The following is a 12,821-nucleotide window of genomic DNA, read 5'->3' on the forward strand; positions in this document are numbered from 1 at the left end:
TAAATTACATCCAACCACACAGTATTCATAGAAATCTTTTCACTCTGAAAAGTGAAAACTGTAGCATCCAAAGTGTGCATAGTGGATGAATCACTGGTACATTAGAATTTGATCAAATGGCTGACAAGTGTTATGTTATAAAAGTAGAGGAAGAGAAGGCCGCCGCCGATGGAAAACCTTCAATCGGTCCTATTTATCGCAGTTGTTTTGCGGAGAATGGTTTCCCTGCTCCGATTCCTGGAATGGAGAGTTGTTGGGACATTTTCCAGTTACGATTTATATTTTCCCTTTTTTATAATTTAAGCTCTTGCTTGGTATCCAAGAAAACAAGAAAAGATATTTGGCTTTTATTTTTCTCTGCTTGATATCTGATGGCTTTGGAAAATTTTCTTCTCTTTAGAAGTTCGGTTCATTTTTTTAAAATGTTTGCCTATCTTTTTTAATTTGAATCCGAGGAGGCCATGGAAGAGATCAAAACATCTAAATATATTATCAAACGTCTAGTATTTGAAACACTTGAATTTGACATTCACACATACCGAGATAACGATATCTCCATGATTATAGTTGAAAGCTCTGTATTTCTTTCAACACTGTAAAACTGAAAAACAAAATATAAATAAATGTTCAATAGTAGTAATTATTTCGATGTTTTGGTGTTTATATAATTTGGAGATTAAAATTTTGCTAATATGGATGGATTGACCTTGTTATCTAACTATAATATAATTCAAATTCACTGTGTTGTGAAGAATTGTTGTTTTATTTGGTGATAATGATTTGCATTTCATCTCCTCCTCGCAGGATGTCAGTCGATAAATATCCTGATAATCCCATGGTTGGTCGCCGTCAGAATTTGAACGGGAAAGTATGCTTTGCCACTGCAGTGTCTTTTATTCTTTGCTTCTCTGTTATTTTTGATTTTGCATTATGTTTGATGCCTATGCCTTTTAGTTTGTGCGTCTAAATTGCTGTGCTTTAACCGCAGGCTGGAGAATACGAGTGGCAAACTTACAAAGAAGTTTATGACACTGTAATGAAACTCGGAAATTCCATCAGGAGCTGTGGTGTTGAGAAAGTAACGCTCTAACATTTTTTACTGTAACTTTTTGCGATGAAAATATTAATTCCGTGATAATCATCCACGGTCACATGCTGTGCGTATTTTACAAATTCTATGCTTCTTATTCACTGTTTATAGGGAGGAAAATGTGGTATTTATGGTGCCAATTGCCCAGAGTGGATAATAAGCATGGAGGTATGATTATTCTTGCTTGTTTTATCTGATTGGCATGGTAAACAAACATCTCTGGTTACACTGATGTCATTATATATATATATATATATGTTGAACATAGTCTTTGCTGTTATAATTCTTGTTGCCCAAAATGTTTACTAATACAGCAACATTGATACAGGCCTGCAATGCTCATGGACTCTATTGTGTTCCCTTGTATGACACTTTAGGTATTTGTTATTGAGAACCAACATGATTTGAATTTTGTTTAATCACAAGTTTCTGCGGACAACAATCTTATGCGTCACGTAGGCTTCTCCAATTTTTAATATGGCGATAGTCCTTTATATTAAAACGTTGAATCTCTGTTAATAATGTGTACATCTCAGTATAACATGCATTTGTTTATGAATGTTTGAACCTTTTTCCTCTATGTTATAGGTTCTGGTGCTGTGGAGTTTATTATATGCCATGCAGAAGTTTCAATAGCATTTGTGGAGGAAAAAAAGATCAATGAAGTAAGCATATTAATATCTACAATTGGAATCCTAGGATTGCATAAGAACTAACAGGGAAGATATTTTTCTCTCTTTTAATCCAAGAATTTGTAATTGCACAAATAGTCCTTTTATCATGTAAGGTTTCTCTTTGCATTTTCAGCTGCTTAAAACATTCCCAAAGGCATCGGAATACTTGCGAAGTAAGTCATCCATTTATTTATTTAATTAAGGGGGTGTGTAAGAAATAATTCATCTGCAATTTGCATGTACGTTTGCCACACAGCAATTGTTAGCTTTGGGACAGTAACACCTGAGCAGAAAGCAGAAGCTGAGAAGCATGGTTTGGCAATATATCCTTGGGAAGAATTTTTGAAATTGGTAGGCATTTGCTCTGTTATTCTCTTGATTTGTTAGAAAATAGTTCAACACTGCTGAAGCTGTTGTGTTCTTCTTAGCAGACTGCTAGCCATGTTGAAACACGTTTTTGGCATTGCATTAAAGATCTTTGATATTAGCTAAATATTCTTTATAGTTTTATGCATGATCCCATGTGTTATGCCATTGGTTTCTGGGAGTAATTATTTGACCGTAACTGAACTGTAGACTAGCAAAGGAGATAGTCTGTTTTGATACTTTTAGCATCCGACTATACAGATATATGACGTTTCCTTTCAATTCTTTCTGATTGAAGATGCTCGAGCAATTTTCCAATACTATGCTGGACACAACATGAAGATAATCACTAAAACATCAACACGATAAGAAAATATACAAACATCAAAATTTATATAATACAAATTATTAACTTGTCAAAATTTATAAATTACACGAACATGACACAAATATAAAAATTTCCAGGTTTAATATCATCTGATAACCATATGTCATGCTTATTTGCTAGTTGTTTAATTATCTTATTAACCATTAGTTAAAATCGCTTCATTTTAACAAGTAGGTGACCACCAATTCTGGCTTAAGTTCTGATGTATGATTCTTGCAGGGAGAAAATAAAAATTTTGATCTACCAGAGAAGACGCAAAGTGATATTTGCACAATAATGTATACAAGTGGAACCACTGGTGATCCCAAGGGAGTTTTGATTTCAAATTGCAGTATTGTTACTCTTATAGCAGGGGTGAAACTCCTGCTAGAGACCGTAAATGAAGAGGTGATCTTTTGACTGAACTTTTTTATTCCAAGACAAACAGTTTCAGTGGTCATTTCGTTTTACCTGTCTTTCTTTTTTCCCGAATCAAAATTTTGACTTGTTTTTTTCTTTCTTGCTTTTCCCTCTCTCAATATTTTGTTTCTTGAGAAATCTTACAGTTGACTGAGAAGGATGTATATCTTTCTTATCTTCCTCTTGCACATATCTTTGACCGGGTGATTGAGGAGTTTTTTATTTCTCGAGGTGCCGCAATAGGATTCTGGCGTGGGGTGAGCAGGATTATTTGAAATTGTTTCAAGATATTAGAGCTTGTTGAAACTATCAGTTTCTTATTTGTTGCGTCTTCAGGATGTGAAACTATTGGTTGAAGATATTGGGGAGCTAAAGCCAACTATCTTCTGTGCCGTTCCTCGTGTGTTAGACAGAATCCATTCAGGTTTAGTACAGAAGATTTCTGGGGGAAGCTTAATGAGAAGGAAGTTGTTTAATGTGGCATACTCATAGTGAGTTGCATTCATTTTTAAGTTTGCTTGTGTAAAGCAGTTTATTTTGTCCGCCGACTGCTAGTAAAATATAATGAGTAAAAAAGAGGTGAAATTAATTATCTCAATCCTTTTGGGATTTAAACTTCATATTCATTTGCATTTGTCCCTGCATTTCTTGTCACTGTGTTTTTTGCTTTGTTACCTTATTAGAATAAATGTTTTTTGGCTTTGGTTTCACCAAATTCTGTCTGTGGCAGTTGATTTACAATTTTTTTCTGTGTTGGTATTTGGTTCTAACATCTATGATTACTCCTACAGCAAATTTGGTAAGATGAAGAAGGGCAGTAAACATGAAGATGCATCTTCAATTTGTGACAAAGTTGTATTCAACAAGGTGATTGAAGTCTTCATTTTTATACAATCCACACAAGGCTCCTTGCCTCTTGACTAGAATCTTTCGTCTATTTGAGTCTCATTCGCGTTTATAATTTCTCAGGTAAAGAAAGGATTGGGAGGGAATGTGCGGCTTATTCTATCCGGGGCAGCACCTCTTTCTTCTCATGTGGAAGAGTTCCTGCGAGTGGTTGCATGTTGTCATGTTCTGCAAGGATATGGTATACTATCTTTTGAAATTAGCCTTTTGTATAAGTGATTCATTGTTCTTCATTGATTGTGCACACTGTCTGTAGCATGAACATTGATCAGTTTTATTCGGATCCGAATGTAGGTCTAACGGAGACTTGTGCGGGGACTTTTGTCTCATTACCTAATGAATTGTCGATGCTCGGTACTGTAGGTCCTCCAGTACCGAACGTAGATATACACCTAGAATCTGTTCCTGAAATGGGATACGATGCTCTTGCAAGCACACCACGTGGGGAAATTTGTATCAGGGGAGACACACTATTTTCAGGGTACTACAAACGTGAAGACCTTACTAATGAAGTATTGATTGATGGATGGTTCCACACAGGTCTGCTAATTTCTTTCCTCTTCTTAAATTAAGGTTCTATTAAGTTTTCTCCATGTTGACGTCCTTTCATCATTTCTGGGCATTAGGGGATATTGGTGAGTGGCAACCAAATGGAAGTATGAAAATTATCGATAGAAAGAAGAACATTTTTAAACTTTCACAAGGGGAATATGTTGCAGTTGAGAATCTGGAGAATATTTATGGTCTCTCGTCTGTTACTGATTCGGTAATCTTCTTTTTGCAGTACTTATCATTTTTTTGCTTGTACTGTACGTTTCTGTTTGGCCATTTTAAGTGTTTTAACCTGGTAGTTTTTTTTTTGTCTTTAATCGATTTCAGATCTGGATTTATGGGAACAGCTTTGAGTCCTTCCTGGTTGCTGTCGTTAACCCCAATAAGCGAGCACTTGAAACCTGGGCTGCTGAGAATGCTGTAAGTGGTGACTTTGATTCCATCTGTCAAAATCCCAAGGCCAGACAGTACATATTTGAGGAGCTCACAGAGATTGCCAAAGAGAAAAAGGTTTCTCGTTCGTCGAAACTCAACTCGATTCTCTTAATCGACAGGTTTAGTTTCACCCCTATTGAAGCAAACACATTTCCCCTACTAAATCGATTCCTTTTTTGTTTCAGCTGAAAGGTTTTGAATTTGTAAAAGCTGTCCATCTTGACCCTGTGCCATTCGACATGGAACGCGACCTTCTCACCCCCACGTATAAGAAGAAAAGGCCTCAATTGCTCAAGTATTATCAGGTACGTAGCTGTTTTCCTTTTGTCATATTTGGCTTGCGCGGCCAAATGATCAACGCCGTTTGGATGCAGAATGTGGTTGACAACATGTACAAGACTGCAAACAAGCCAAATGCTTGACAAAATACATACACTTTCTTCTCTTTCAAGATGTCATCGATTAGGTGAAACTGTTGCTCCATGTTAACATAGTAAGATTTATTTCATTCAAATCATATTAAGCTATTAGATTCTTTTGAAAATATCAACTGTTTATTAATTATAATAATAAATATTTATTTCCCCTGCGGCCATTGTTCTGTGAACTTTATTTATATGGAAACTATAAAATGCTGCAAAGCTTGCAGCATTACAACACCAAAAGAAGAAGAAAGAAAAATACATCTGCTACTGCTTTGTAACTGTAAGTAGAAATAAAAACAGATTCCTTGCAGTCTTATTGAGAAGTCCTTTGTTTACTTCTCAATTTTCACTCATTTGACTGTTTCTCAGCCCTATCTATTTCTCCTCTAATCTTCCATGTTATTTCACCTAGTATCAGCCAGCAACCCTAATTAAATACCAAATCCCTGACTGCATTTTTGTATAGCTGCACAGCTCTGACGCCACAACCACATAAACCATGAGGAACTTTACTCTTCTTTCCTTGCAATGTCTTCCATTCTTAAGCTAACTTGTAGCTTGAAACTGAGACATCAGCAGGAGAAGCAGAATGGATGTATACGAACTCGAGACTCTCTCTGGCAGGTAAAGAGTTGAGCCATTTTGGGAAACTGTAAGAAGTGCCAGACTTAGTGAGACCCCATATAGGACCATAAAGCTTTGATATAGAAAGCTTGAGATCCTTTAGTGTCTTGTAAGACTTGTTGGTCACTACTGTGGGATATCTGTAGTATGTTTCCCCTTGTCATTCCAGGAAGTTGTCATCTTCTGCTTTATGGTAATTGGACTAGAAGATGAGGCTGCAAAACAAATACCCAAAGTAGTATCTTGTCATTTAATGGCCTATCATAATGAGACATAGAATCAGACATTCTGTAACCAATGTAAATAATTTCAAACAGAAACAACAACATACCAGAAGTTGGAGTCAATTCGGGCTTCAGTGCAGGTTTCGGTTTGGCAATGACTGGATTAGGTGCTGGGACAGCCACTGCAGGGAAAGCCAAGGTCATGATCTTCATGATTGATCAATATGCGAGAACTTGAAAAAGGTTGAAACCATAAATTTTAATGGGAATGCTGGGTTAATATACCACGAAGGAGTTGGTTATATCTGACATGACCGCCAGCTAGTCTAGCCAGAATGCCAAGGAGAGGAGCATTGTTATAGGTAGCAGGCTCTGTTTGTTCATAATTGTTTCTTTCATCTGCGAAGTTATCATAGGCATCAGGCCCCCCAACTACAGCACCAGTGAGGACGTTAGGATCACTTGCTTTCCTCGTATACCAAGTGGCATAACCTTGTCGACAGGCAACAAATTTAGGGTTGACCTTGATTGAAACAATCGATGAACCTCGGTGATGAACTTGACGAGGGTAATTGTTTCCATAACCAACCATATAACTTGTAGCTCTTGGATTGTCTCCAAGAAGGTAATCCACCTGAGAATTCAACATTGCAAAACATCAAAGAACTTGTTAAAAGGCTGAATTTGGTCACCATTCATAAAAAATATGTAAAGATTTAATTCGGCAAAGAGATCGATAATCACCTGAGATTTTGCGAAAGAAAGAAGCTGAGATGGTGCAACATTGCCAGAAGCACACTTCAAGCTTCCTCTAGAGGAAGTAAGATAGTCAGAGCAGACAGTGGCCAAGAACGAAGCACTGGTCACAAACTGCATGTTGTTCCATCTCTGTCGGAAAATCAAACCACCTGGAGTCCTCTGAATGTTCCGGCTACCCTTTCCGATCAATGAACACATGAAGTACTCCGCCTTCCGACGGTATCTTTCAAAAACCGGTGCATTGTGAACAGCTTTACCTTGCATTAAGAGCTGCATGTGAAACAAAACATACCAAAATGTTTCGAAGCATAAACACCTAAACCATGATTACTTGATGAGACATAACTACATAACCAATTGTCGTACAACAATGGGTGAACTTGAAGTGGGAGTTAAATAATACCTTGGCAACAGGGTCTGAACGCCAGCATACTTGACGTCCCAACCGAACTCACTCATGGCCCACCGGTTCCACCCATCGAATCACCATTTCTCCCAAGATAGTTCAAGTAGTATTTATTGTTACTAGCATGGTACAGCCATGCAGCGGCCCACAACAACTCGTCCTTCACAAATTTCCAAATTCAAAACCAATTTATAAGGAGCAATTCAAGCAATCTCTGGGTTGAAAGTCAACATTTTTTCATCATTTTCCCTTACTATCCTTCGTACTAAGCAAAGCCATAGATTAACTTACATTGTATCCACTGACGGATCGGTAGTATTTACGAGCGACAGTGATGCTGCTGTCATATTTGCCTCTGTATTTATCAGCAAATTCGAACAACTGACAACAGAACAAGAATAATCCAAATGTTAAATAAAAAATTCTTGAAATCTGCTGTTACAAAATTTCTGTAATATGAGGAAAGATGCAAGGGTAATTCAGGAATATGGGTCTTATTAAGAATAAGATCACCGACGGTGTTGGCACGTGAGAAAAAGCAAACGAATAGCTGTACAATGGACGGTTAAGATCTGCTACTACGATAGATCTGTACGGCCATAAAAGGCAATTAATGGACTGGGAAAAACGGAGTGCTCCCATATAGGGATGGGCATCTAATCCGAACTCGACGGATTCCGATCTGATTCGATCGGGTCGGATTTTTTTTAAAAAAAATTCGGGTTCAAGTCAGATTTTTTTATGTGGTGTTCGAGTCGGGTTCGGGTTTAGGGTGAAAAAAATCTGACCCGACCCGGAAAAAATATATAATTTTACGCTATATATTTAGAAATAATTACAATAATACCAATCCATATATTATTTTTTCAATTTAATCATTGTTTTTATTGAATAAAAATAATTTTTTTTATTATTTCAGATCGGATTTTTTAAACTATCTATCGGATCAGGTCGGGTGAAAAATTAATTTCATCGAATCAGATCAGGTCATGGGTGGAGATCCACTTCTTCTCGAGTCAGATCGAGTGGAAAACCCGACCCAACCCGACCTATGCCCATCCCTACTCCCATCCCATAATCCAAATTTTGCGCCGAAAAAGTTTACCCGCACCATGTAATTTTCAATTTCAAATCGAAGCAGACGACACCGTTTTCAGGAAAAGCGAGCAACTGTCTTTAACTACCTATTTACTATGGGTCTAAAGCTTTTCACCGGAAATTTTGGGAACTGTGAGCCAAAGTGAGTTTAGGAAAGATACTCTGTAGATTTATATAAATACCTGGTGGGCATGGCGAAGGAGCTCCCTGGAATATGCAGGGTTGAAGCGGCGGAAGACGATTGAGGCGGCGGCCATGGCTGCTGCCGTTTCACCGGCGAGATCCGACCCGGGTTTACTTGGGTCGATCTTGTAAACACGTCGGTCGGTGGTCATGTCCTCTGGTTTTTGCCAGCAGTAATGGTCACTGTTACCATCTCCAACCTAGACCCACACCAAAATTTAGCAACCACATTGAAAATGGATCTTTATTTAAGTTGTTAATTCTAGGTTGAAACAAAATCATAGGAGCAAGTGTTGATGGAGAATAGAATACCTCTCCGTAAAGGACAAAGGGATGGGGATGAGCTTTGATGAAGTAGTCGGTGCCCCACTTGACGGCTTCCATGGCATGTTTGAGCTCACCATTGGCAGCCATTTGTTTACCGTACTCTATTATGCTCCAGGACATCATTGTTATGGTGAATGCCATGGGCAGCCCGAACTTCACATTGTCGCCTGCATCATAGTATCCTCCTACCAAATCGACCTGTAAAAACGTTCACAAACAATTCCAACAAATCGGGGGGGGGGGGGGGGGGGGTAAAAATGTAGAATTGACTGAGAAAGAAGTGCAACATTTAGGAGAATGGGAGTGGAGACTGGAGAGCTTTAGCTTACCCCACTGGCCTTGCCGTCATTCAAGCCAGAGTTAGCTCTCCATGTGATTCTCTGGTTATGAGGGAGGTGACCAGATCTCTGAGCTTCAAAGAAGAGAATACTCTTACTCAAAGCATGGCCGTAGTCATGATCAGCAAATGCAAAAGGAAGGCAAAGTAGAAGAAACAGAGGAGCCATTGAAATGAGTTTCGTTAACTTATCCATTTGTATTCACAGTTATCAAAAGATAAAAAATGAAGTTTCAATTTCGGAAAAAGAAAAACAAAATGTTTCTGCAGCTGAGTTTGTATACTGCAGGATGGGATTTCCTTCAATTTTCTAAAACTGATGAGAGATTGAGAGGAATTCAAGTCTTTATATATGGTGGAGGGAAGGAAGGTGCCAAGAGGGTCAACAGAGGCAGAGATCAATAAATGAAAAATATTTTATTAAGTTTGAAATTTTTTCGTATTAAATTATTAGGTAAATTATAGGTTTATAGTATCTAAATTATTTTTTTATTTTAATATTTATTATTTTTAAAAAAAAACTATGCCTAAAGTTGTGTTACTAAATATGTAGTTTACCCTTAAAAATTATTTGGGTGTCTTACTCGCTATCGATATAGATTTATATAGGGTTGTAAATGAGAAGAGACAGATAATGAGTTATTTTGAGCTCGACTCGATAAAAGTTCGATAAATACTCAACTTGAATAAACTTGACCCCAACTCGAACTCGAATCGAGTATACTTGATTTGAAAAGTTAGATAGCAACTTGAAGAAAAAATATATTAATTTTTTTTAAAAAATTATTAATAATATTAACATTTACGTATAGATTTTTAAAAATATATATATAGTATAAAGTTTTCGTATACCTAAGGTTCATGTTCGAGATAAAGTTTGAGCTTCAACTGAGTTAAGTTTAAGATTTTTTTATTTCAAGTTTTTTCGAGCTTCAATTCATGGTTTCGAGTTCTAATCAAGCTTGAAAATTTTAGGTTTCTGAGCTTTCAACCCGAGTCGAACTCCAATTTTAAGTTTTCAAGTCGAGTCGAGCTCGAGTATTGCTGAGTTCCACTCGGCTCATTTGCAACCCTAGATTTAGGGTGTGTAACATTTTTTAAGATATCTAAAAGTATTCTTTTATAAGTCTGAAATGAATATAAAATAATATTTTAAAAATATTATTTAATAGTAAACAAAATGCTTTTACCATTTAAATCATAATTTGGAATAATTTCTCTCAACAATTATCTTTATTTGAATTTTAAGACTTGATCAAAGAATACAAAATTATCTTTATTTCTCAAGATTACATATTGAATATACACTACAAACTTGACTCATAAGTATAGTTTATATATTAAAATTAAATTTTACAAATAATTTATATAATTGTTTAATAATATTTAAAATTTATGTTCCGTACACCATAATATTCAATTGTTTGCATATTAATTATCTTATTTCTGTAATTTATAATATTATGTATGAATTGGGCATTTTAAAATTTCACAACTATTTTAACAGTAGTGCTTAAACAGTTGAAACCGAAAACCACATTTTTAAACAATTTTCAAAGCTATTGTTTATCGTTTTCGTACTAAATTTATTTAAAATAATTTACAATTAATAAACTTTTTTTTGGGGAAGAAGAATAGAGTGAAAATGCGCTTAGATTAAATTATTGTTTTTTAATTTAATTTATGCCCCTGAAATTTTGTAAGAAAGACGTGTGGCATTAGCTAGGAAACCAGAATCTCGTTAGAATTTTTTTGAACGTAAATATATTTGAATTGTAAAATTTAGGTTTGACTTTAAGAAGATGGTTAAGTAAGGAAGTTAGACCAAACATCTACAAGTATTTACGCAGAATTAATATATACATTTATCTTGTAAAATTAAATGGTGCAAATTTTATTTGAAGTTAATATGTAATATATTGTTAATAAATTGTTTTAACTTCATAAATATGGTTATATGTAAAATAAATCCTAGCCGTTGCTTTTTCTTCGTATACCGTCGCTTGCTATTTTTCTCTCAGTTTTAGTCGGTAGACCATGATATTAATCTTCATTCTGATTGTCGATGTCGATAATTTTTTATATTTTATCTTGCATCTTTATTTATTTTGTAATAAAATTTAAAATTATTACCTTATCGAAAAAATAACTCGATATATGATTCTCATATAAACACAGTAACCCACCTACCATTTTATAATTGCAAAAAGTAATAAAAAAAATTAATATAATAAAATAATAAATTATCGCCTTCTCAGACGGAACCCCGCGAAGGCGCGCTTCATGATCTGCGCTTTGTTAGAAAGGGTACTAGAACAATAATATTTGGATAAAGAGCGTCTAACAGATAATATTTCGTTGTTTTGAGTGATTTTTAGGTAAAAACTCCTAATTTATTACTTTTGTTAAATAATTAATTGCATTTATAGTTTTTTAATCCGTAAAATCTGATAAATACCAAGAAAAAGAAAACAAACTGGTCCGAGATTATTTATTTTTACGGGCAAATTATTAGATGGGTTTTTAATAACAAAACAAGCAATGAAATGAAATCCCCCGGGTATAGCGCGCCCCTTGATCCGCGCTATACCCCTACGTGGCATATAGCGCAGATCAGAGGCCGCACTTTATCCACGTGTATCTAATGTCATTATATAGCGCGGTGCAGGGGACGCGCTATAACCCACGTGGTGCCAAATCAGGATATAACGCGCTTTACTACTAAGGGTGTTAGATCGGAAAATATAATCTAACCGATGTTAAATCGATAAATATACCGATCACTGATAATTTTTCGAGAAAATCGCCTAAAAACAAAGCACCCACATAAATTCATTCTATCTATATGTAATTTTTTTATCATTGGAGTAAATATGAGGACCCGAGGCAAGGGCAGGGTACCCCCATCATCCAACAGCCGCATGCAACCAGGACAAAAGGCCTTTACCTCTACACTTCCAACTTTTGCTTGGGAACACACAGATTATAAGAGAAAAAGTGCAAAGTAGGGGGACAGTTGGCCCTATCAAGATCTTAGGTGATATAGGCATGGGGTTAGTTAAAAGCTTTAATGTAGGGTCCCTTATCCTAGCTCGAATTAGCAGGGAGCTAATTGGAGGATAACTTTGTATATAAAAAAATTTCCTTCTATCAAATGTTGGTCGCAAATGTTAGAGGTTCCACATCTGGCAATTCATGCGACTTGACTTCAGTTTTTTTTTTTTTGTGGCTTGAAAAAAAATATTAATTAAGTAGTTAATATTTTTTTTTTGCTTAACAAATGAGAATTGCCTCCCCCCTCCTTTTCACCCATAGATATATAGAGATTGATTGGTCTTTCTCCATCAATATTTGGTTCCAGATTTTCTGTAAAAACTGCAACTTCTATAAAGTCATATCTCTTAAAACCTACATAATTGGACTTTCGTTATTAGACTTCTGTGTGATGGTCCGTAAAATTGTGGCCCAATCCTTCTTTGCGTGCTTGTTTCGACCAATTCAATAACCACTATAAAGAATTTCTAATTCTGTTTATAGATTAATTTACTTGTGATATTTATGTTGTGTTTACTTTAATTCCAACTAAATGACTACATATTTATGATTGTATACTTTGCTATATCAAAAA

The 12,821-nt window shown here is 35.8% G+C and overlaps 1 protein-coding gene and 1 pseudogene across 1 annotated transcript; one reads left to right on the forward strand and one right to left on the reverse strand.

The window, feature by feature from the left end:
• The first annotated feature begins 110 nt into the window (after positions 1 to 110).
• LOC120193607 (long chain acyl-CoA synthetase 4-like) lies at positions 111 to 5,232 on the forward strand. The gene is made up of 17 exons (XM_039196066.1): positions 111 to 268; positions 805 to 868; positions 989 to 1,078; positions 1,202 to 1,258; positions 1,419 to 1,467; positions 1,679 to 1,755; positions 1,898 to 1,937; positions 2,021 to 2,115; positions 2,738 to 2,905; positions 3,064 to 3,174; positions 3,254 to 3,408; positions 3,709 to 3,784; positions 3,887 to 4,004; positions 4,118 to 4,363; positions 4,450 to 4,589; positions 4,703 to 4,885; positions 4,996 to 5,232. The coding sequence occupies exons 1-17, from the start codon at positions 117 to 119 to the stop codon at positions 5,230 to 5,232; spliced, it is 2,058 nt and encodes a 685-aa protein (XP_039051997.1). The 5' UTR covers positions 111 to 116.
• A 176-nt stretch (positions 5,233 to 5,408) lies between these two features.
• On the reverse strand, positions 5,409 to 9,462 carry LOC120193729 (annotated as a pseudogene).
• Between the last annotated feature and the right edge of the window lie 3,359 nt (positions 9,463 to 12,821).

The sequence above is a fragment of the Hibiscus syriacus genome, unplaced genomic scaffold (genome assembly GCF_006381635.1).
Source record: "Hibiscus syriacus cultivar Baekdansim isolate YM2019G1 unplaced genomic scaffold, ASM638163v2 tig00116996_pilon, whole genome shotgun sequence".
Taxonomy (NCBI): Eukaryota; Viridiplantae; Streptophyta; class Magnoliopsida; order Malvales; family Malvaceae; genus Hibiscus; species Hibiscus syriacus.